General features: G+C 40.3%; 1 protein-coding gene across 4 annotated transcripts in view; it reads left to right on the plus strand.

The window, feature by feature from the left end:
- MYO16 (myosin XVI) overlaps positions 1 to 24,368 on the plus strand; it is a 397,050-nt gene that overhangs the window by 263,061 nt on the left and 109,621 nt on the right. For all 4 annotated transcript variants that reach the window (XM_075852491.1, XM_075852492.1, XM_075852489.1 and 1 more), the window contains exons 21-22: positions 19,532 to 19,604; positions 21,127 to 21,279. In XM_075852491.1, coding sequence (XP_075708606.1) covers positions 19,532 to 19,604; positions 21,127 to 21,279 — 226 coding nt within the window. The remainder of the gene's footprint in view (positions 1 to 19,531; positions 19,605 to 21,126; positions 21,280 to 24,368) is intronic.

Raw genomic sequence — 24,368 nt, forward strand, 5'->3', positions numbered from 1 at the left:
TGGACAACTGTGCATATTTTTTTTCGTATTTCCGACCGGGCGTGTATTGTGTTTTTAACAACTGGGCGTGTTTACTTGTTTTATTAACTGGGCGTTGTGAATAGAAGTGTATGATGAAAACAAATCAGCATCATACACTTCTCATCGTTCCCACCCAGCTTCTTTCACTTAAGACACACAGGGTGACATCACCCACAGGTCCTTCAACCTTGGCGTCGGTCAGAGAAGATACATCGGCTGAAAGGCGTCCAAAAGGTTAATATGCTCGTCTCTAGGGAGTTTGCTATGTGGGTGACGTCACGCTGTGTGTCTTTAGTGAAAGAAGCTGGGTGGGAACGATGAGAAGTGTATGATGCTGATTTGTCAGCATCATACACTTCTATTCACAATGCCCAGTTAGTAAAACAAGTAAACACGCCCAGTTGTTAAAAACACAATACACTCCCAGTTGGAAATACGAAAAAAAACACGCCCAGTTGTCCATTTCAAAGCTCATTTGCATAAATATAAAATTGCTCATAACTTGGCCAAAAATGATCGTTTAAAAAAAACAAAAAAAAAAAACGTTACTGTTATCTACATTGCAGGAGCCGATCACATGCAATAAGAGATAGGGATTTGATAATCTGGTGACAGAGCCTCTTTAAGGTTCAACAAAAAGTCATAGAGGGTCTTTGCCCCAAGTTAAGCAAAATGAGTCCCAAATAAATAAGTCAGAGTATCTCACCCATTGGTGTGGTGTGGCAGGTATGCCTATGATGCGTCCCGACGCATGTTTCGTGTAGATAGTTTTATCAAGGGGTACTGTGGAAGTGTTTATGTCAGGTTAAAATACTGGACTCACTATGTCAGATCATAGTTTACAGACCAATGAAACAGACAAAAAATCACGCGAGATCAACGCCCCAAACCATCAAGTGGACCTGCTCAGTACATCTGCTAGTGCATTGTGATGTCCCTTGATGTATACTGCCATCAAGGTTTAGAGATTATTCTCCGCCCAACATAATATTTTTAATACTTGCTGTAGCAAATGGTAGGATCTTGACCCCTTGATGATTTAAATATGCTACACCAGTAGAATTGTCCAATGGTATACGCACTGATACTCCTCGAAATAGAATGCTGCAGGACAACAGGGCTCTCTGTTGGCCTCCATAATCCCTGGGCTGCTTGTCCTAAGGCATGGGCTTCCCCACCTTTTAGTTTGGCATCTGTGGTTACCATCACCCAATTGATAGATATTAGGGCAGAGGCGTAACTATAGGGGTCGTAGCAGTCACAATTGGGTACGGGGCCCCGAAGCCACATCAATGAAAAGTTACTATAGTAACTGGGGCCTATATAATAAACTACAAGGGCCCCCGTTTCTATCGTAACTGACAGTACTTGCATTCCTCATTGAGGAGCGCAGCTGAGGTCCTGACGTCACAGCGCTGTGCGCAGCGCATGACATCACAACGCTATGCACTGCGCACAACGTCCCGACCCTGGTTGGAGTCAGACCTCTGCTATGGCCGAAGAGGAGGGTAACTTTAATACCACTGTCTGCTGGAGCTGATGGATCGGGGTCCGACTCCCTGGACCCCCACCAATCAGCTGTTTTGAAGGGGGTGCAGCCCTCATATGAGCGCTACTTCCCCTTCATTCCGGTCACTTTCTCATACTGAATCGCCGACACGGACGTGTCAGAAATTCACAGTGAGAGCAAGTAAGGAAAATGAAGTGGAAACAGAGCTCATACGAGTGCGGCACCCCCTTCAAAACAGCTAATTGGCGGGGGTCCCGGGAGTCGGACCCTGACCCATCAGCTGTTGATGGCCTATCCTGAGGATAGGCCATCAAGGTTTAGGGACTGGACAACACCTTTTAAGCCTACCATGTGGTAGACTTAGATACAGGGCTCCAGATGACAGTAATCTTATACTGTATAAGATTACTGTCTGCTGGACCCTGTATCTACCTTAGACTTAGATACAGGGTCCAACAAACTGTATCACACATGCACTTGGGCCCTGTATCTAAGCCTACCATATGTGTTAGGCTGTGTTCACATCAGCTTTGCCCTTCCGTTCAAGGGTTCTGTCTGTGGTTTCTGTCGGGTAACGTTGCTAAAGGTTTCCGTTTGTCACCGTTGTGACAGGGTTCCATTGTTCTTGATGCAACCAAAACAACGGAACCCTGTCACAACGGTGACAAACGGAAACCTTTAGCAAAATTTCCGTCACCATTGATAGAAACCACAGACGGAACCCCTGAACGCAAGGGCAAAGCTGATGTGAACACAGCCTAACACATATGATAGGCTTAGATACAGGACCCAAGTGCATGTGTGATATGGTTTTTTGGACCCTGTATCTAAGTCTAAGGTAGATACAGGGTCCAGCAGACAGTAATCTTATACAGCTGAGGTTTCAGTTTGCGTTTCCTTTGAGGTGTTACCCGACTGAAACCTCCAATGGAAGGGCAGCGGTGATGTGAACAGGCCCTTACTAATGTTTTTTTTTGTGTTTGTGTTTTTTCTAGAGGTTCGGTCATATGACTACGTCGGATTCGAAGACTACTTTGATGACGGCTTTTTTTAATTATCAATAAATGGGTTAATGAGAGTTGTGCGTTTTTTTATTTCAATAAACCTGTTTTTTCTGTCTTTATATATTTATTTCTTTTTATTACCAATGCCTTATTAATAGCTGCTGGCTGATTGACAGCGTCCATTACTATGGCGGGGCTTAGTGTTAGCCGGTGCAGAGGCTAACACTAACCCCCATTATTACCCCAGTACCAACTGCCACCAGAGGTGTCGGGAAGAGCCGGGTACGATCCAGTACCCGACCATCTGTAGTGATGGTCGGGCACTGGGGTGGCTGCAGGCTCGTATTATTAGGCTGGAAAAGGCCAAAAACAGTGGCCCTTCCCATCCTTGTAATGCTAGGCTGCTGCTGTGTTGTATCTGGCTAGTTATGAAAAATGGGGGGGACCCCACGTCATTTTAAAAAATAAATAAATAATTGGAAAGAACAATGTGGGGTTCCCCTATTTTTCCTAACCAGCCAGATACAACCTAGCATCAGCAGGCTAGCATTACCAGGCTGGGAAGGGCCACTGTTTTTGGGCTTTCCCAGCCTGCTAATACCAGCCTGCGGCCGCGCCAGTGCCCAACAATCACTACAGATCGTCGAGTACTGGATCGTACCCGGCTCTTCCCGGTACCCCTGGTGGTGGGTACCGGGATAATAATGGGCCCTCTTCATGTCTAACATTAAGCCTCGCCTTAGTAATGGACGTTGTCAATCAGACAGCGGCCATTACTAAGGTGGTAGTAACAAAGTTTATAAAAATACAAAGACATATTTTATTGAAATAAAAATCCCACACAAACCTCGTTATCCATTTTATTGAGAATAAAAAAAAACGCCTTCATCGAAGTAGTCCTCGAATCCGAAGTAGTCCAACAACCGAACTTGTACAAAAACACAAACACACAAAAATAATTAGTAACACATAAAAAAGCAAAACAATTATTATTCTTACCTTTCCTGGGTCCAGTGCTGGAGTCGCAATGTCAGTGAGCTGGGCCCTATATCTAATCCTATCATGTGTGATAATGTCTGCTCAGCCACTGTATCTAATCCAATCATGTGTGATACTCTTCTGCTGAGCCACTGTATCTAATCCTATAATGTATGATACTGTCTGCTGAGCTACTGTATCTAATCCCATCATGTGTGATACTGTCTGCTGGGCCTTATATCTAATCCTATCATGTGTGATACTGTCTGCTGAGCCACTGTATCTAGTCCTATCATTTGTGGCACTGTCTGCTGAGCCACTGTATCTAATCCTATCCATAGCTATAGGGTAGTAGTGCTATAGATATGTTGTCTCCTATATACACATACACGCACACACATTTTTTTGGGGGGTATATGTATTGGGGCAATTTCCCCTGACGTTTTTTGTAGATTAGCTCTAATTTTTTCTCGAACAACTTTTTCTTAGAGTGGAGAAAAAGAGGAGTAGAAAGAAACCTGTTCCTTTGGCAGGTGAAAAATTTCAGCCTGTGTCCTTGACATATTGTTAGTAGGACCCATCTGTCCTTGATGTTATTAACTAGGCTTGGGCAAAAAGAGGCAGACTCTCTCCTATTCTTGGACTTTTGGCAAAAGAGCTGAAGCCGTCCAGACTGATCTGGTCTACCTCTTACACTGAAGGGTCTATTTTCAGGATGATCTGAAGAGGAGGGTTGCTCTTCTCTTCCTCTATCTAGACAGATCGGGGAAACTTGGAGAGATTCTCCTGGGTCTACAAAAAGATGATCTCCATCTGGGTTTCTGCCTCTGAGGAAGAGGCTTCCCATTCTTATCGAAAAATTTGCCAGGCTAAAACTCAATTCCATATAGATTCTTCTTGGACGTGACATTGGCAATTCAAGGTTTGATGAAAACAGTCTGCTGTGGACAGTGCCAAAGATCGAGCCGCAAGCCTTCCTCCTTGGGTGGCTGCGTCCAACAAATACACTGTGGTCAGCTGAATCAGGGGTAATAACTTGCATCCCATGGCATCCCCTCATCAAAGTCCTCTTTTAGCTGACCTAGTTGGCAGCTGAGGGCCTTTGCTACTGCACCTGCCAAGATAGCTTTGCTTGGGCAGCATCCGCCATGTAGCCCTTTCTAAAGGCACATTCTGCCCTTCTGTCCATAGCATCCCTGAAACTTGATCCGTCATCGATTGAGACTATAGTATGTCTGGAAAGTTTTGCAATGGCTATGTCAACCTTAGGTGGAATTCCCCAGGCTTCAATCTCCTTTTCTACAACAGGAAAGAGCATGTTTAATCTCTTGATAATTACTGGGGCTTTATCAGGATTCCAATAGAGAAATAGTTGAACCCAGCACTTGAAAAATAAAACTTAAAATTTTATTGAAACATATTAAACATCAGAATTAGGGGGTTCCAAATCTTACGCGTTTTGAGCGCTAAAACGCTCTCAGTCGTAGCAGTATGAAGGAAACACCCCATAGGTTTAAAACCCCGCCTAATGACAGATGAAACAATTAAACCAGGGGCAAACAAATACACATGGTAGGTGTGACAGTACACATCATACAAAGAAAGTCATGAAAATTGAATAGAGAAAAAGTACACATCAAATGGGAAAAGAGCAATATAGTGTAATACAAGATATTTAACAAATATTCATTCTGATAAATAAACAAATAAAATACAAAAAATAATGGACGATACAAGTGAAAACTGTTGCCACAGAATGCCTACACCACTTGCTTTCAATATAATGAAAAAAATATATATAAACAAAATTAGAATATTCAAGCTGAAATGGATATACATGCAGCAAATCAAACGTATCCTATGAAATAATATACTCATGACCCAAAATTTAATCAGTCTCAATATGAACGAACTGATTCTCATTATATTACTGGAAAATGTAAGAAGTTATTATCCACATATCAATAATGCAATATGAAAAAAAATCTATGTATTATATGAATGTAAATCATGCAAAAATGCATAAAAACGCATATAAAACCGCATCATGTGAATGGGGGAATTTTTTTTATGTTAAATAATATTATATATGAATGTAATTAATGCAAAAACGCATAAAAAAAAAAACGCATGATGTGAATAAGGAACAAATTTTTTTTTTTATGTATGTAACAAATGCAAAAACACATGTTGTGGATGAGTCATTATACATTATACAAAAAGGGTTTACTAAAAAAAGATAATATGGAAAAAGGGAGCAGTAGGAAGTGAACCTGATTTGGCAACAATAGACATATAAACGAAATGTATAAATAAAAAACCTTCAAAAAGTACATCCGAAAATTTGGAGATTTAAGAATATAAGTCATGAATGTCATTTGCCAAATGTTAATTAACATAGAAAGCGCATAGCTATGTTACAAAATACAAAATGCAATCTGAAACCCCAATTGTATAATACAGCCCATACGTCAAAGCTCAAGAAGACAGGTCTGTAAGAAGGAAGATATAGGTTAGTCTGAGATAACATCATAGGATTTACACAGTAAACAGCATGGGGATTAAAAATGATAAAGAAGATAATTTTTGAAGTTCAAGCCCGAGGGGAGTCTAGTCGCCAACTGGAAAATCCAGTAGGCCTCTCGGTGTAATAGGCATTTACGCCAATCTCCACCCCTTAACGCCTTTTTAACTTTTTCTATTCCATAGAATCTAAAAGCAGACAAATGAAGCAAAATGTTTTGATGCACCAGAAGCCAAATAGATCTGGGCAATACTTCCAAAACTAAACCAAACTTTACCTTGAGGGCTTCTGGGTAGTAACCTAGGCAGAGTGAACGTACCATGTCGCTGCCCAGACTCAATTAAATAGAAAAACTCAACCAAATAGTCCCAATGTAACTCCGCCCCTTCCCCCTAGAAGGACCTGCACACTACGCAATTGAGCTAATAGCTCAGCCATGACCAGAGACGCTAGGCGCGAATGGAGGACGCTACAGCCTACACCAAGATGCAAAAGTAACCGAAGGGGGCGGGAAAGAAAAAAAACAGCAGCAGCCGAAGTGGGATTTCGCTCCTGCCTGCAGGACAGAAAAAGCACAGTGAGCTGTTGGAGATTGTCCCCTATTATAGTGCTCAAACGAATGAAAAAAATGTCTGTCCTGCTTGCAGGAGCGGATCCAAACTACTTAATGTATAGAGAAGTCACTGACTGAATAGGTTACTCAATAGCTATATGTCAAAGAGAAATTTCACAGAAAAGATATATCTAAAATTCAACTTTTATTACAAATTAGCCCTTAAAGAATAATGAAAATGTATAAGGCTCAGAGCTGGTCCTCCAGCGGTGGCATGTCGCAGTTTCAATTGTATCTTCTTGGGACACAGATACAGTTGAATCTAACGCTGGTGGAGGGAACTGACGGCTCCTTGCTCCAGCATTCACTATGTAATGTCGGCCGTGAGCGGCTCTGCGCAGACAGGGGCGATGTAGTGATGTCATCGCGCCTGTCTGCGCCGAGTCACACACTGCACAGACCAGAGGAGCAGAAGGATCTTCGTTGGAACAGGGATGCGTGAGTATTTATTCTATTATTTTTTATTAGGCACTATGGGGGCATTACACTGGGTATGAGGGTGCTATGGGGCATGATACTGTTTGGGGCAGCTTATGGGGGCATTATACTGTGTGGGAGGCACTATGGGGAATTATACTGTGTGGGAGGCACTATGGGGGCATTATTCTGTAATGGGGTAAGCTTTAGAGGCATTATACTGTGTGGGGAGGCACTATAGGGGCATTATACTGTGTGGGGGCCCACTCAGATGTGTTTCTCCCTCCTTGTGCTAAACTCCTAGCTATGCCCCTGTATAGACTACTGTGTTGGGAAAAATGCAACTTTATTGGTATAAATGTTCTAATAGACCATTCATCACGACTGCAATGTATCTTCGATACACAGTATTGGAAACACATTGGCTTCTGTATAACTCACATGTCCCAGACGGTATCGTCAGGTATTCAAAATTGGGATTCTAGTGTGTCACAAGCACTATCACCCATAATCTTTGTAGCTGTAGTATATATACTAGTGATATGTTATGTAAGGGACTATAGCCCTATACAGTATTTCCCCTATTCATATTTGACAATTACATGAGCACTACAGACTCTCAATCATAATGTTTTCCTTTTCATTGAAAACAAGCAGAGATGGTAAAAACTGTGAGGAATTGACAGGCAAAATATTGCTTTTCATTGTACAATAAATAATCTGTATTTGCTAAAACAAAAAACAACAAAAAAAACCTTTTAAAAAACTTTATTGTCAGTGCTTTAAATGTTTGGATAACAAACTTATTTTTTTATATTTTCTGTTGTTAAGTTAATACCAATAAATCAAATTTCTTTGTCAGCCACATTCAATAGTTTTTATTTTCTAACAATTAGCAGCATAAATGAGTTGAAGTGTTTTCCTTGATAAGGTGGTTGTGCTCTGTTTGTACAAAGATTAGGATTGCAGCTAGTAGTACTGCACAAGATTCGTTCTACGGAAAATCATAAATGTAATAAAAATGAAGGGTGGTGCTATTGTGCTATAGCCGAATACCGCCATAAGAGAAAATCATCATGGCACTCACCACGTGAACAAATATGTTTTTTTTTTAATGAGTTCACGTAACAGGAACTTCATTAAAACGAGAATTTACTGGCATACAACCGGTTCCCGTCCAGTTGGCACTCTCTCAAGACTTGTTCCTAGCATAGATTCTTCCCACTTTTTCTATACATCATACACATTGGGTTATGTTTTACTAAGGAGACTAGCTATTTTGGACAGTAAATGCAATTATTAAAATCACTTTAATAAGACACACAAGTTATTGTTATCGTTGAAAAACTATTTTAGCTGGTTTTAAAATTCAGCCAGATTACATTGTATAAGGAAACTTTGCTATTCACGGACTTCAAGAGATTTATTAAGGCTATCGATACCAGCAAAAGCCTGAAGGTCCAAGCTCCATTTATGAACGTTTTGTACTTGTTTGAGAAGCTTGCATCATTACCAGTAATAACAGAACAGCAATGTTCTCTAGACCTAATGTACCAATGTAAAATGTCTCACATGGGCATAATATAGCATAAACCTAAGTCAAACCAACATGTGATAAAATCACAAATCCTTAAAATGTAGGCAGAATTTATAATGTCCACATTTATACTTCATTATACGTAATCCCACATAGGATTGATTTTGTCTGTATGGTCAGTAAATTTCCATCTCACCGGTACATCTTGTACATTCTTAGTACTTAGATAAGCCACTATGGGTGGTTGAACTATCCTAGTCAGATCATCATTAATTAAATGCCAGCGCTTCCTAAAAACTTGGGAAATTATCTGGAACAAGAGACTGCGTTGGAATGGGAACACAAATCTGTTATTAGGTCTCATACGCAATAGAACAGGATGTTCTGCCCTAATAGCTATTTGAAAAACAATATTCATATCTCCTCAGTAAAACTCCAAAATATAGCCAATAATTGAATAATAATAATCATCATCTTTATTTATATAGCACCACAGATTACGCAGTACTTTACAGTTCAGAGGGAACGTGTAGAGACAATATCAGACGTTATATAGTGACAAACTAATTTACAATTCATACAAGAGGAGTGAGTTTACAATCTATGAGGAAAAAAGGATGATACAGGAGATTGTATTTACGTATTGCAACGTATTGTAATTTTTATCAGCTCCTATTAGGCTTTGCCTCTGGCAGGACTTAATAGGAGGACAAAGATGGCAGGCTGCCATGACAACGATCAGCACCTCGTAATCGAGTTGCAGGGGGGGCGATGGAATAATGGAAGGGGGCCCCGTCTTTCCAACTAATTAGATGCCGGCCATGATGTATAGTAGTTATGTGAAATGTTGTGAAACCGTTAAGACCAATAGAGTGGAGCATGTTGAGTAGGAGTTTGTGCTCTATAGTGTCAAATGCTGTAGAGAGATCCAGGAGAATCAGTAGAGAGTAGTTGCCATTAGATTTACACCTCTGACCTCCCATTGACTTCAATGGGAGGCAGAGAAAGCGTATTTTGCGGTGTTTTATGCCCGCGGCGCTCCAAGGGCGCGGGCGAAAAACGCTGTGAAAATCTGTGTGCAGGGAGAGGAAAATCTGCCTCAAACTTCCAAACGGAATTTTGAGGCAGATATTCCTCCTGCAAAAAAACTCTGTGTGAACATAGCCTAACGCTTCTTTTTCCTGCAGGCGGTTTTTACTGCTCGCAGGAAAAATTTCATGGATTTCAATGGGAGACACTTTCCCCCTAACACCTATACTGAAGCCTGAGGGCGGATTCAGATGAACGTGTTTGGCGTCCGTGCCGGCCGCGTGGTTTTCACGCGGCTCGCGCCGACCTAGAGAAGTCTATGGTGCAGTGCAGACAGTCCGTGAGTTTTGCGCAGCGTGAGTCCGCTGCGTAAAACTCGCGACATGTTCTATGTGTTGGCGTTTTCCGCCCCTCACGCACCCAGTGAAGTCAATGGGTGCATGAAAATCACGCATGCCCCACGGAAGCACTTCCGTGGGACAAGCGTTATTCGCGCAATAACAGTAAAAGAATGAATGTAAACAGAAAAGCACGCAGCCGCGCATCCATATGAACAGGGCACACGGAGCTGTCAAGTGCATTTTGCGCACGCAAAACGCCGCCGTTTTTGCGTGGGCAAAAACGTCACGTTCGTCAGAATAAGCCCTTAAGGTCCTGTTCACACAGAGTTTTTTGCAGGCAGAAAAATCTGCCTCAAAATTCCTTCTGTAATTTTGAGTCAGATTTTCACATGCCTGCACGCCGTTTGCCGTGTTTTTTGCTGCGTTTTTTGGCTGCGGACATTGAGCGCCGCGGGCAAATTTCTCTGCCTCTTATTGTCAATGGGAGGTCAGAGACGTAAACGCACAAAGATAGGGGTAAGTCGCTTGTTCCCGTGAGCGGTTTTAGCGCTCGCTTGAAAAAACACATCCGTTTCCGTCTGTTTTTTTACAAGTTTTTCCGCGTCAAAAAGCATGCTGAAAAACTCAGTGTGAATTCCCCCTAACACATATACTGATGCCTGCCTGGCCCTGCCCTCTGCCACGTTATATAACTTCAAACTTCACACACATTACATTAAAGAAAGGGGTCCTCTGGGCATTTTATATTGATGGCCCATCCTTAGGATAGACCATCACTATCAGATCAGTGGGGGTCCGTGATTGATGGGACCATAGCGTTCGTCTGACTTTTCCCAGTTAACAAGCACAACACCATACACACACGGGGCGACTGTGCCTGGTATTGCATTCAAGTGAACGGGACTGAGCTGCAATCCCAGGCGCAGCTGCTACCGATGTGTACGGCGCTGTGCCTGGTAAACACTGAAGAGGCCAAGGCGACGAGTACTACGGCCCCTCCAATAAAGCTGATCGGTGGGTGTTCCGGGAGTTGGACCCCCGCCGATCTAATATTGATATCCTATCATAAAGATAGACCATCAATAAGAAATGTCCAGAGGACCCCTTTAACACCCTAACGACATGCCACATACATGTACGTATAGCAGCCATCATGGGGAAGTATGGAACGGGCTGAGCGCCCCCATACTCAGCAGGTGTCGGCTGCATAATACAGCCCAGTGTCGCAGTGTAGCTATAGGGGTCGCAGTAGTCACAATTGCGACCTGGCCCCGAAGGCAGTGGGCCCGTTGCCCAACGCGCCATGACTATTATAAATTATTATAGTAACCGGGGCCCTATGTAATAAACTACAAGGACCCCTGTTAGTATAGTAACAATATACTTACTCTCCTCGTTCCCGAGCACAGCTTTGGTCCTGACGTCTTTTTCACATCTTGACGTCGCGGCGCTGGATGGCGTCAGGACCTTTGGTGCGCCCAGAGCCGAAGAGAAGGGTAAGTGAAACATTACTATCTGCTGGGGCCCTGTATCTAGGCCTACCACATGTGTTACTAATGGGTTTTTTTTTGTGTTTGTGATTTTTTTACAGATTCGGTTGTTGGACTACTTCGGATTTGAGGACTACTTCGATAACGACTTTTTTATTCTAAATAAAATGGTTAACGAGGGTTGTGTGTTTTTGTTTTATTTCAATAAAATATTTTTTCTTTGTCTTTTTATGTTTTAAACATTTTATTTCTACCTCTTTAGTAATGGCCACTGGCTGAATGACAGTGTTCATTACTAAGGAGGGACTTAGTGTTAGCTGATGCAGAGGCTAACACTAACCCCCTTTATTACCCCGGTACCCACCACTACCAGGGGTGCTGGGAAGAGCCAGGTATGATCCAGTACCTGACCATCTGTAGCTATGGGTGGGCACTGGGGCGGCCGCAGGCTGGTATTATTAGGCTGGGAAAGGCCAAATACAGTGGCCCTTCCCACCCTGGTAATGCCAGGCTGCTGCGGCTATGTTGTTTCTGGCTGGTTATGAAAATGGGGGGGGGGACCCCACGTCATTTTTTTTTTTAAATGGTAAAAAATCCCCAGCACCCCCCCTCCCATTTTTCATAACCAGCCAGATAGAACACAGCAGCAGCAGGCTGGCATTACCAGGGTGGGAAGTGCCAATATTGTTGGCCTTTCCCAGCCTAATAATATCAGCCTGCTGCCGGCCCAGTGCCCGACCGCCGCTACAGATGGTCGGGTAATGGATCGTACCCGGCTCTTCCCGGCACACCTGGTGGCAGATGGTACCTGAGTAATAATGGGGGTTAGTGTTAGCCTCTGCATGACTAACATTAAGCCCCGCCCTTAATAATGGACATTGTCAATCAGCCAGCGGGCATCAGTAAGGTGGTAGTAATAAAGTTTAAAAAAATGCAAGGACATAGATAAAATATTTTATTGAAATAAAAAAAAAACACCACACAACCCTTGTTAACCATTTTATTGAGAATAAAAAGAACTCTGTCATTGATGTAGTGCGACAATCGAACCTGTAAAAAAAAGGCAAAAAATTTTTAGTAAGACATAAAAAAGCAAAGCAATTATTATCTTAAATTTCCTGGTCCAGCACTGGAGCCGCAATGTCAGTGAGCTGAGTCCTATACTGACTGCTGAGCTGTGTATCTAATCCTATCATGCTTTTTTTTAATTAACTATGAAATAACATAATTAAGTGATAAAAAAATGTTTTATAATATCAGTGCTTAACTGTTTGTTACATTATTTGTAACCCAGTAACTAAAAGGTTAATAAGAGTACACTTGGCACACAGAACTGATAAGTGTTCATTGTTGGGAAGGCGGGAGTTGTGGCGCCGTTGGTTACCGGGGGGGGGGCCCACTCAAAAGTTTGCTATGGGGCCCAGTCTTTCCTAGTTATGCCCGTGGATGGGATCAATTCTAATTAGCAGTTCTGGTGTTTTGTACCAGTGTGAAAGCAATTTATAGTTTAGTTCTTGTTCCTGGTGGACCTCAAGAGGGATTGAGTGTTTTTAAGAATTTGATTAATCTGCTATTTCATGCATTTTGTATCTAATACTTTATCCCATTTACTAATAAAGGAGGGAGTATCTTAGTTAAAAATTAGTAATTGGTACATTTTTTAGATCGGCTTTTTAGGTAATATTTTAGAAGAGTAGAAGTCTGTTCTTACGTTTTTGGTGAATGATTGTAATATATCGGTTGTAAAAAATGTTATCGATTCGGTTAATAAGGTTAATTTCTGATCCTTAATTGCAAGTTTTGGTAAGATAATCTTAGCTTCTTCTCTTGAAATTATTTCATTATTCCCAAAAAGTTTTTTGACTGGTGGTAAAATGTTTTGTGTGTCTATTAAGACTTCCTTCTAGAGCGATTTAAAGAGGCTCTGTCACCACATTATAAGTGGACTATATTTTACATGATGTGATCGGCGCTGTAATGTAGATTACAGCAGTGTTTTTTATTTAGAAAAACCATCATTTTTGACAGAGTTATGACCTATATTTGCTTTATGCTAATGACTTTCTCAATGGACAACTGGGCGTGTTTTACTATATGACCAAGTGGGCGTTGTGGGGAGAAGTGTATGACGCTGACCAATCAGCGTCATACACTTCTCTCCATTCATTTACACTGCACTAGCGATATAGCTATTTCGCTATGTGCAGCCTCATACACACACACTAACATTACTGCAGTGTCCTGACAATAAATATACATTACCTCCAGCCAGGACATGATGTGTATTCAGAATCCTGACCACTTCTGTAGCATGGATAGGGGATACATGTGTTTTATAGGAACAACCCCTTTAATGGCAGAGCGGGGAGATACCTCCCTGCTCTGCCGTAGTGTTCAGTGGCGTCACGCTGCTAGTGGAGCCTCCGGCCATGGGGGGGCCCGTGGGTCGGGCATGGCGGGTGACATGGGCCCCCTCATGCTGAGGGCCCCGTAGCTGCCACTATGGCTGCAACAGCGCTAGTTACGCCACTGGTCTTTTGACTGGTGGTAAAATGTTTTGTGTGTCTATTAAGACTTCCTTCTAGAGCGATTTAAAGAGGCTCTGTCACCACATTATAAGTGGACTATATTTTACATGATGTGATCGGCGCTGTAATGTAGATTACAGCAGTGTTTTTTATTTAGAAAAACCATCATTTTTGACAGAGTTATGACCTATATTAGCTTTATGCTAATGACTTTCTCAATGGACAACTGGACGTGTTTTACTATATGACCAAGTGGGCGTTGTGGGGAGAAGTGTATGACGCTGACCAATCAGCGTCATACACTTCTCTCCATTCATTTACACTGCACTAGCGATATAGCTATATCGCTATGTGCAGCCTCATACACACACACTAACATTACTGCAGTGTCCTGACAATAAATATACATTACCTCCAGCCAGGACATGATGTGTATTCAGAATCCTGACCACTTCTGTAGCGTGGATAGGGGATACATGTGTTTTGTAGGAACAACCCCTTTAATGGCAGAGCGGGGAGATACCTTCCTGCTCTGCCGTAGTGTTCAGTGGCGTCGCGCTGCTAGTGGAGCCTCCGGCCATGGGGGGGCCCGTGGGTCGGGCATGGCAGGTGACATGGGCCCCCTCATGCTGAGGGCCCCGTAGCTGCCACTATGGCTGCAACAGCGCTAGTTACGCCACTGGTCTTACCTATAATGCTTCTATGGCCATGACTTATCTCCCATGAAAAGAAAGATTTGGGCACAAACCTTCTTTCTCACGACATCTGACATCAGGGGAGATTTGGGTCACTTTAGATTGTCTGCTGATCCTAGAAATCTAAGGGTTCTGACGAGTTTTGTCTAATGTGTATGGTCACCTTTCTTCACTTTGTATATTAGCATTTCATTGTAAGTCACCATTTTCTGTTTTATGCCTTGCACAAGTTTTTTACATTTAGGGTATGTTCACACGGCCAAATTTCAGACGTATACGAGGCGTATTATGCCTCGTTTTACGTCTGAAAATATGGCTACAATACGTCGGCAAACATCTGCCCATTCATTTGAATGGGTTTGCCGACGTACTGTGCAGACGACCTGTTATTTACGAGTCGTCGTTTGACAGCTGTCAAACGACGACCCGTAAATTGACTGCCTCGGCAAAGAAGTGCAGGGCACTTCTTTGCCACGTAATTTGAGCCGTTCTTCATTGAAATCAATGAAGCAGGGCTCAAGGTTTACGAGCGTCTGAGACGCCTCGTAAATTACGAGGAGGAGCATTTACGTGTGAAACGAGGCAGCTGTTAACAGTCTGTCTTTTCACACGTAACTGCCTCTCAGCGTGTGAACATACCCTTACAATAACAATTTTCTACCTTTAGACATTCTGGGCATCAACTCAGTTTATGATCTAATATATCTAAAAAGTAACAGAAAGGAAGTATAGAAAATGTATAAGGTGAGCAAGATAAAGTAATTCCATTCACAATAACATCTATACCGTTATATAATTTCTTAGAAAGTCACTGGGAGGTATAAATGACTTCATCAAGGTCATATTTTCCGGCCTTGGCCTTATCTACGTAAATTCCTTATATTGATCCTATTATTTCTTGTCTCCCAGGTGTAATATATGAGCTCACAGAAAACTGTTTACTAAATCAGGCCACAATCTATGGTTTATTAAAAGAAAAACCACTACCACATATCTATAGATCTATTATCTTCACAGCCAATGCTTAATGCATTCTGGACCAGTGTTTCTCTTGCAGAAGCAGGGGATCGAATTGTAGGAATTTATACATGCCTGTCTGTATTTTATTGATATGAGGCTTTGATTAAATAGAATCTCTCTTAGAATTATTTTTTTTTATATATGGCTTTGCGCTGCTGAGCTGATTAGCAAACAGTGTAATACATATTTGTAATATGGATTAATCTAGTGCAGTTTAGTAATTAAAACAACATTTCTCACACGTCACTTATTAATGAGTAGAGATGAGTCAATTGATTCTAAACTAATCGAATTCATACCAAATTTCCCAAAAGTATTGGATTAGACGGAATCCGAAACTTTTGGGGTTTTTCTTCACATGAATCGGTAGATTAGAAACAAGAGAGGGGAGCAGAGGAGATAAAAAGAAATGCCATACTTACCTGGTCTCCTGTAGCGAGGCGTGCCTGTCAGCCTCCTGTGATTACGTTGTTTTGTCCCATTTGACCACTGGCTTCCTTTGTTCAATTTGACCGCTTCAGCTAATCACATGCGGTAGCAGTCACATAGGACAAAACAACATAATCTCAGGAGGGCACCAGGGGTGAGTCGCTATGGGAAATCAGGGGAGGTGAGTATGGTAATTTTTTTTTTTTTTTTTAATGGTGGAATCGAAAGTGCTCCAATTGCCTAGTTTAACATTCTGATGTTTTCTAGGACTGTATTCACCTTTTATGCAGTCCTAGAAAACATCTGAGAGTCAATTAGGGCATTTGCGATTTGCTGCAAATTTATTTGGACTGAATCAAATTAGACAGCCAATAGAATCAACCCGAAACAAATTTTCGGGAAATTCATTCTTCTCTGTTTATGAGACTCCATTTATGCGACATGTTTAATAGGACTTGTGAAAATATGGATCAGAGCATTGGTATATAGTAATATGCTTTGTGTAAATTCACATCTGTAATTGAATTAAGAATTCCATTCAATAAGAAGAACATACAGTAATTACTTCCTATGGCCTTATTAAGTCATTGCAGAGAGCAGCAATATTCTAGCTACATTTTAAAAGGAAGCTCATCCTTTGGAGCCATTTCAACTAAACTATTAGGGAATTGCATATAGCATTTTGGGGATCCTGGTTAGTAGAGTGGCATACGTTGAGCAATAATTGGGAATGATTTGCTACCAGTTGCAAATATAATTTATTGCTATTGCTGCACAAGTATTTCCTCTTCCATTAGCTGATTAATAGGGTGAATATGTAGCAAAAAAAATATTTGAAACACATCCTATATTTATTGACAGATGAAGCAAATTTCCATTGTTCTAATCCAATAATTTTAGGAGACATAACGATTGTCATTGATGTTCATCGTTAACAGATTGTTAATATAGGATATAAAATTATTAGGCCACCTTTGGATAGTTCCTGTAAGATTTGCTACAAGACTAGCACAAAAGTCCTGTTTATCCTTTTAAGTTCAAATCTAATTTTGTATGGGTACTAAATAAAGTGTGAAGATATAAATATATATATATATATATATATATATATATATATATATATATATATATATATAAAATTTGTCAAACTGTAACTATTGAACAATCATATTCTACTTTTATAAAAACAATATATGTTATATATGCTTAAAGAATTGAAAATTTGCTTGTTAGATCTCATGGAATTCTGTTTTTTCTTGTATTGCAATTATATACTGCTGTAATCTAGACACAGCTTCAAAAATAAAGCGGGAAGCCATAAGTCTATCCTGTCATTTATACATAGTTATGTACCATAAATCATAGAAATAGATCAGAGGCAGCAAATAAATGTCAACTGGGCACATTTGATGGGGTCATCAAGACATCATCTTTCCCATATTGTCCTTAGTATATTTATTTGAAGAAGACCTAAATTCATTTTTCATGATATGATAATGCATTTGGAATAAAAAAATGATAAGACTCTTGTGGTTATGAATAAAAAAAAATATTGTTTACAAGTAGTAAAATATTCTACTCTTTTAATTGGTAACTTGTATTAAGATCCCTATTAGTTACCGCTGATTACTTCTAATAGTTTAAAGAAAATTTTAAAAAATCTAATAGTCTATTTACAGTGATTAAAAATGATGAATAAAATAATAATTAAAACAATTATAAAACACATATGAATAGTTTATTATACCATATTCTAAATGACTATCATACCAAGCAGAACTATTATAATGGTGTAATAAATGTATAATTAAGAATGTACCATTTGATTTCTACAAATGTGTCAACTATAACTTTTCACAATGTGGAAGAAAATACATTTAGAGCTCAAGGTCTGGCTTAATAGAAATATAGTTACTAGATATTTGTTCCTAACTTATCATATTGTTATGACGAAAACAGAAACAGAGGGGATCATGAGGTCAGCTCAAATTGTTCAAAATATAAAAGTCTATATGATATGCTTTTATTGCATGGTTGATTAGGTCAATACTTACTAATAGACCATGTCATGTTATCATGGTTACCTCTTGGTTTTTGTAGTCTTTGTTGTGACTCGTATTTAATATTCTGTTAGTCTATAAAGAGCTTATCCTAAAACAAATAAAGGACTGATTACCTCAACAGATAAGGCTCTTTTACACCGGCCGATAGTCGGCCGGTACAGCGAGTGCGACGCTCATTTGCCACTGTCACACGGAGCTATGGATGGCGACGAGCAATCGTTACTCCGATCGCTCGTCCCCATATGTTATTATCATGTCGGCAGTGCGTTTCCCTGTTTATACCGGGAGATGTGCTGCCGACGACGATAATATTTTACTTTTTTAAAACGATACGACGTAGAAGATGATCGAACGTTTGCTCGTTCATCTGTTGATAGCTGCCCTGTTTACACAGGGAAATTATTGGCAACAAGTGTTCTATGAATGACCATTTGCCTGATTATTGCCCAGTGTAAATCCCCTTTAATCAGTTCTATTGGGCAATCAGGTATATACGTGTGCCTACAATCTACGGTGCCAGTGCTATTGTATTTTCACAAAATACCTATTCTCTGCCATTGTGACCTTGAAGTAAAGAAAGTTTACACCTAAAATATAAACATTTACATTATTTAATGAATCAGAAATTAGATCAGCAACCAAAGTTTAGTAATTATGTTTTATTTACTTAAATAGTTAATGATATTTCTTTGTTTTTCTGTCATTTCTCCCTAAAGTGACAACAGGAAGTGCAGCCATATTGGTTGTCAACTTTAAAGTAACTTCTTTGCAGCTGACGGTATATTTGTCTCTTCATTATTGGTAGAGCATACTGATAAAAGAGACAGTTGATCGCAAATTAAGAAGCTCATTAAAAATTACAGTAAAGCTGCACTTCCTGTGGTCACTTCTTGTTGTTCATTTTACAAAAATGGCCTCCGCAATAAAATTTAAAAATGGCGCTATCTCTGTAAGTAATGTGGCTGAGAAGCCCCTGTATAACATTAGGATGGAACGCTACAGTATACCAAACCATACGCTGTTGTAAGCTGGCAGAGGCTTTTCAGTTAGAATGACTGGTATGCAAATTACAAAGTAAAATTGATCGAAGGTGATAACTTGTAACCAGAAGACCCCTTTATTATGAGTATAACGTTACATTATCTTTTAATAGAACTGAATACTAATGGATTTACATTGCTCTAAAATGATTCAGTTTTCCGTATGTACTTAATTTAGTGCCAAAATGTAACATAATTTCTTGAGTGTTTTGGCTTCAGTATTTTCATTAGCTTTTTTTTTTAATACATCTTTTACATTGTTAATTCAGTAACACGACTTCCTTATTTTTAGCTATCTTCATCTCACAATTGGAATTTTGGATATGTTTGGCTTTGAGGATTTTCAGAGAAATTCATTTGAACAGGTGTGCTTAATCTTCTTATTAGCATTAACATAAGAATATATTTTATTTAATAAATTGTTATAGAGTTTGTTACCTTCTCACACAAAAATATGTGACATATGGGCTGATGTATTTACACAATAAAAAAGCAAAATAAAAAGTTTTGCAATTTTTTTTTGTAAATGCACATTTTCATCTTGCTAGTAATGGCGATACAATGACAGTAAAAGGCATTTTCCAGACTTTTTTTTTATTGATGGCCTTTTTGTAGGAGAGGTCGTCATCTCCCATTTGAATTAAACCAGAAGTGCAAAACCAGGCACAGCTGCTACGGTTTTGTACAGCGCTGTGCCTGGTAAGTTATGAAGAGGCCTCGGTGTTCATCACTGCAGCTCCTCAGTCAGCTGATCAGCAAGAGTGCTGGGAGTCGGACACCCACCGATCTGATATTGATGGCCTATCTTATCCAAAGGATAGGCCATCAATATAAAATGCCCTATAACAAATTGTCATTTCATTTGTTCTTCAGAATAAGGCTGAGGCTTTAAGGGCTATGTAAACCTTTGAAGGGCAATGTTTTAGTTTTTTAATAAAAAGCTTAATCAGATTAGTGCAACTTTCTAAATAGTTTTTATTAAAAAATAATTTTACTTTTTGAGATACAGCTGATCTGTGGATCCTGCGTTTTAGAGACACGTCGGACCCGCTGACACTGAACCCGTCAGGTACGTGGGAATGACGGATTCAGGTCATAGCGAACGATACAGCTTTCTTGATACAGAGCAGCTGTATCTCAAAAAGTAAAACACATTTTTAATAAAAACTATTTACAAAGTTGCACTAATCACACTAACCTTTTTATAAAAAAAAATAATTGCCCTTCAAAAGGTGTACATAGCCTGTAAGCTTTCTTTAGAATAATTACCAAACACTCTGACATTATCCATTTTTAAGTCCAATGTAAAATTTCTAAGCTTATTGTAAGTTTTATATAAATTTTAAGCATAATTATGACATTGCTTTGGCGTTTGCCACATAAAATATTTTATGTCAGTTCTGTTTGAAGTTCAGTGGTACTCCGGATTTCATTAATTCCCACAGAATTGACATGCACAGCCCGAGGACTGGTTATAGCTCAAATTTCCTGCAGCCAAAAGGGCAGAGTCTAGCAGTGTATGCATGGATAGTATTTGTTCAGATGAGGTTTTATTTGTATAGAGTTTGTAAGAAAACTATAAATAGATGTAACGTTCTACTGGATAGTGTTACATTTTTTATAAATATATATGTAGACAATTTACAAATACTTGACTCATGCTGTTCAGTTTATTTTTGGTTTTAGTCAGAGTCTATTGTATCCTTATGGTTTTTATCCTCATTTAGACAAGTATAATAGGAAACAGTTGAAAAGCATGAAAGAGAATATTTATTATGTTCCATTTCCGTTCTCAATGTACGATAATGTATTGTTGAAACATATGACAATGATGGGCCATATTTTTTTTCCTTTGATATTTACATGAAATGTTTCTTGCATTTACAGCTCTGCATTAATCTGACCAACGAAAAAATACACCAGTATATCAATGGAGTTCTATTTCTGCAAGAACAAACTGAATGTGAACAAGAGGGAGTTTCCATGGAAACCATGTATTGTCCTGGAAACCACACAACAGTGCTAGATTTTTTCTTCCAGGTATTCCACATTTTTGAATCATTCAATTCCTAATATATAGATTTTCAGTTCACCAGCAGCATATTCAGTTTTTGTGTGCATTACATTACTATGAAATAAAACATTTAAAGAAAATCTCCATATAAATTTCATTCATACTATAGACATGTAACAATCAACAAATATATAATCTATATGGAAAAATGAAATAGGGGCTTTCACCCTGAGATTCGAGACTATAACGGATTTTAGCAGATGACAAATTCGAGCTTCTGGTAGAAAAGGAATTCCCCAGCCTAGAGAAAAAAAAATCAGATATATGTGGGCAACGTAAATAACAAATTCCCTGACCCTGATAATAATTCTGCCTTGTAACAGTATTTCACAGTTGCCCTTACATCAGCCAATTTGGAGGTGGGGGCATAATCTATAGCAGGGGTCTCAAACATGCGGGCCGCATGCGGCCCCTGATGCTGTCATCTGCGGCTCGTGGGACACCGTAGCTCCCTCAGGAGAGGAGAGAGCAGGCCAAATATATATATGGACAGTGATGTTAGAAGCATAGCAGGAGCCCCAAGCAGAGCGCTAGAAGCAGCTCTGCTCCGGGACTCTGGCTCTGGGGTAGCCCCTGACATCACTACCCATATATGGACAGTTATGTCATGAGCAGGGCTGGAGTCCCAGGCAGAGCGGACTACGGCTCTGGGGAAGCCCTGACATCACTGTCCATATATGGACAGTGATGTCAGGAGCAGGGCTGGATTCCCAGGCAGAGTGGACTCCGACACTGTGGTTGGCCCTGACATCACTGTCCATATATGGGCAGTGATGTCAGGGGCTACCCCAGAGCCAGAGTCCCGGAGCAGAGCTGCTTGTAGCTAGTAGCACTCTGCTTGGGACTATGGCTCTGGGGTTGCACCTGACATCACTCTCAATATATGGACAGTGATGTTAGGGGCTTCCCCAGAGTTCCGGAGCAGAGCCTATACTACTGCTCTACTCTGCTCTGGGACTCGGGCTCCGACATCACATTCCGGTCCAGGAGGATCCCCTGACGTCCCTGTCTATGGATGTCACTGCCTATGGACAGTGACATCAAGGGCTCTTCGGCAGAGGAATCACTGGCCAAAGCGCCGGCAATGCTCTGGTTAGGGATTCCACTCCCAGAGGGAGCCCTAATGGAGCTATCTACTGGGGTCGTGTGTGTGTGTGTGTGTGTTTTGATCTACTGTATCATTATCTACAGAGGGCACTGTGGCATTATCTACAGGTGGGTGTGTGGCATTATCTACACAGGGCACTGTGGCATTATCCACAGAGGGCACTGTGGCACTATCTACAGAGGCTGCCCAATCTTGACATTCCTGTGTCTGCGAAACGCTGCCAACTGAGCTGCCAGACTGCATTTAGCGACACTTAAACTGGAAAACTGGATTGTTTTAATAAGCACATGGAGTAAACTCACAAATTTAATTAAAGTTTAAACCAAATGGTATTATTATAGTAGTTCAAATAACTGATTGATTAACAGATAATTTTGTATTGTATCAAATTTGAAAGTAATGTGGCCTGTCAACTTCAAATGTGTGGCCCATTTACCCAGCCAAGTTTGAGACCACTGATCTATAGTGTGCTATATGCAATGTGCTAACTTTTAATATGTCCTTTAGCCTGTTCGATATTGCAAACCAGCCAAGGCTGACGATCAGGGGCATTGGGAGTGCCACAATTGCTATTGATTTGAAAATTACATGGGTTAAAAAGCCAGGATCAGAGTTTTCTCCAATCCTGACTGTTTCTGCAGGGTAAATAAAAGTCGGACCCCCATCCGTGAGTGAACATTCAGGCACATCCACTGTGCCCCAACAATCACAGCATCGGGTGCTAAGTACTTGCTCTCAGCACCGTATGTTTTTGGCGATTGGCACGAAGGGGTTGTATTAAGAAAAACATTGATAAAATATCCCCAGGTTAGGTCATCAATGTCTGATAGGTGCGAGTCCAACTACTATGACCCCCAACAACAGCTACAACAAACTGGCAGTGGCACCTGGAAGGCATTGTGCCACTTAGTATCCTGTCGATTCCATTTTGCTTTATTCCAGAGGCTGCATGATCATCCATTAACTATAATAGGTGATCGTCTGGGGAGATATACCATCAATGTCTGTGTTGAGACAACACCTTCAAAGATTTATTAGTTGGTCACATCTGGATCATTGGAACATGAGAGTGCTGCTAGAAGTCAGACAACAGAAAATAAGAAGGAGGCAAATAATACAGAGGGATGAGGTAGAAATAGCAGGTTCAGACCTTTGATCTCATTGTTAGTTAAACAACACTGTATGTGAAACTATTGTCCCGTCTATTCTCTTTCTCCCTGAAAGAATTACACTAAAGATACACACACACACACACACACACACACACACACACACACACACACACACACACACGCACACACACACACACGCACACACAATAAACTATCCTTTAGAATTCTAATAGAATATATATAACAGAATCATAATATATAATAGAATATTTTGTGTTCACTGTTACGCCCACCAGTAGTTATGGCTTTAACATGTGTTATCATAAAGTAAAAACATGTACAAAGCAAGGAAAAGTGCCATCAATTTATTCACTTTTTGCTCTTCAATCTAATGGTCACCCACACAGTGGACATTACACATTTAGTGTACAAATCTGCTTCATGTTAGTCTGGTTTCACACACAGCGTTTTTTTAATGCGTTTCCGGGGGTGTTTTTTGTTGCCTACATACGTAGTTTTGGTTTTTGGTGTTTTTATAACCTTTTTTGGCCAAGTTGTTTTTATCAAAACGCAGCATGACATTGCCATTTTTCTCCATAGGCTTCTCTTAGGAACTTCAAAATGCCAGGAAAAACCTGTTACATTTAAAAAACGCTGTCGTTTTTACATGCGTTTTCTCATAAAGCTTAAAATGCCTGACAAAAGCCCTGTGTGAAGGAGGCCTAAAAGTTTCCTGATACTCTGCATGTTTCATTCCAGCCTAATACAGCTCTGAGCTGTAGACGTTTCTAAGGGTCTCTTTGTGGTAAAATGCCACAGGCTGGAATTGTAATAA

This window comes from Rhinoderma darwinii, chromosome 2, assembly GCF_050947455.1.
Source record: "Rhinoderma darwinii isolate aRhiDar2 chromosome 2, aRhiDar2.hap1, whole genome shotgun sequence".
Lineage (NCBI taxonomy): Eukaryota > Metazoa > Chordata > Amphibia > Anura > Rhinodermatidae > Rhinoderma > Rhinoderma darwinii.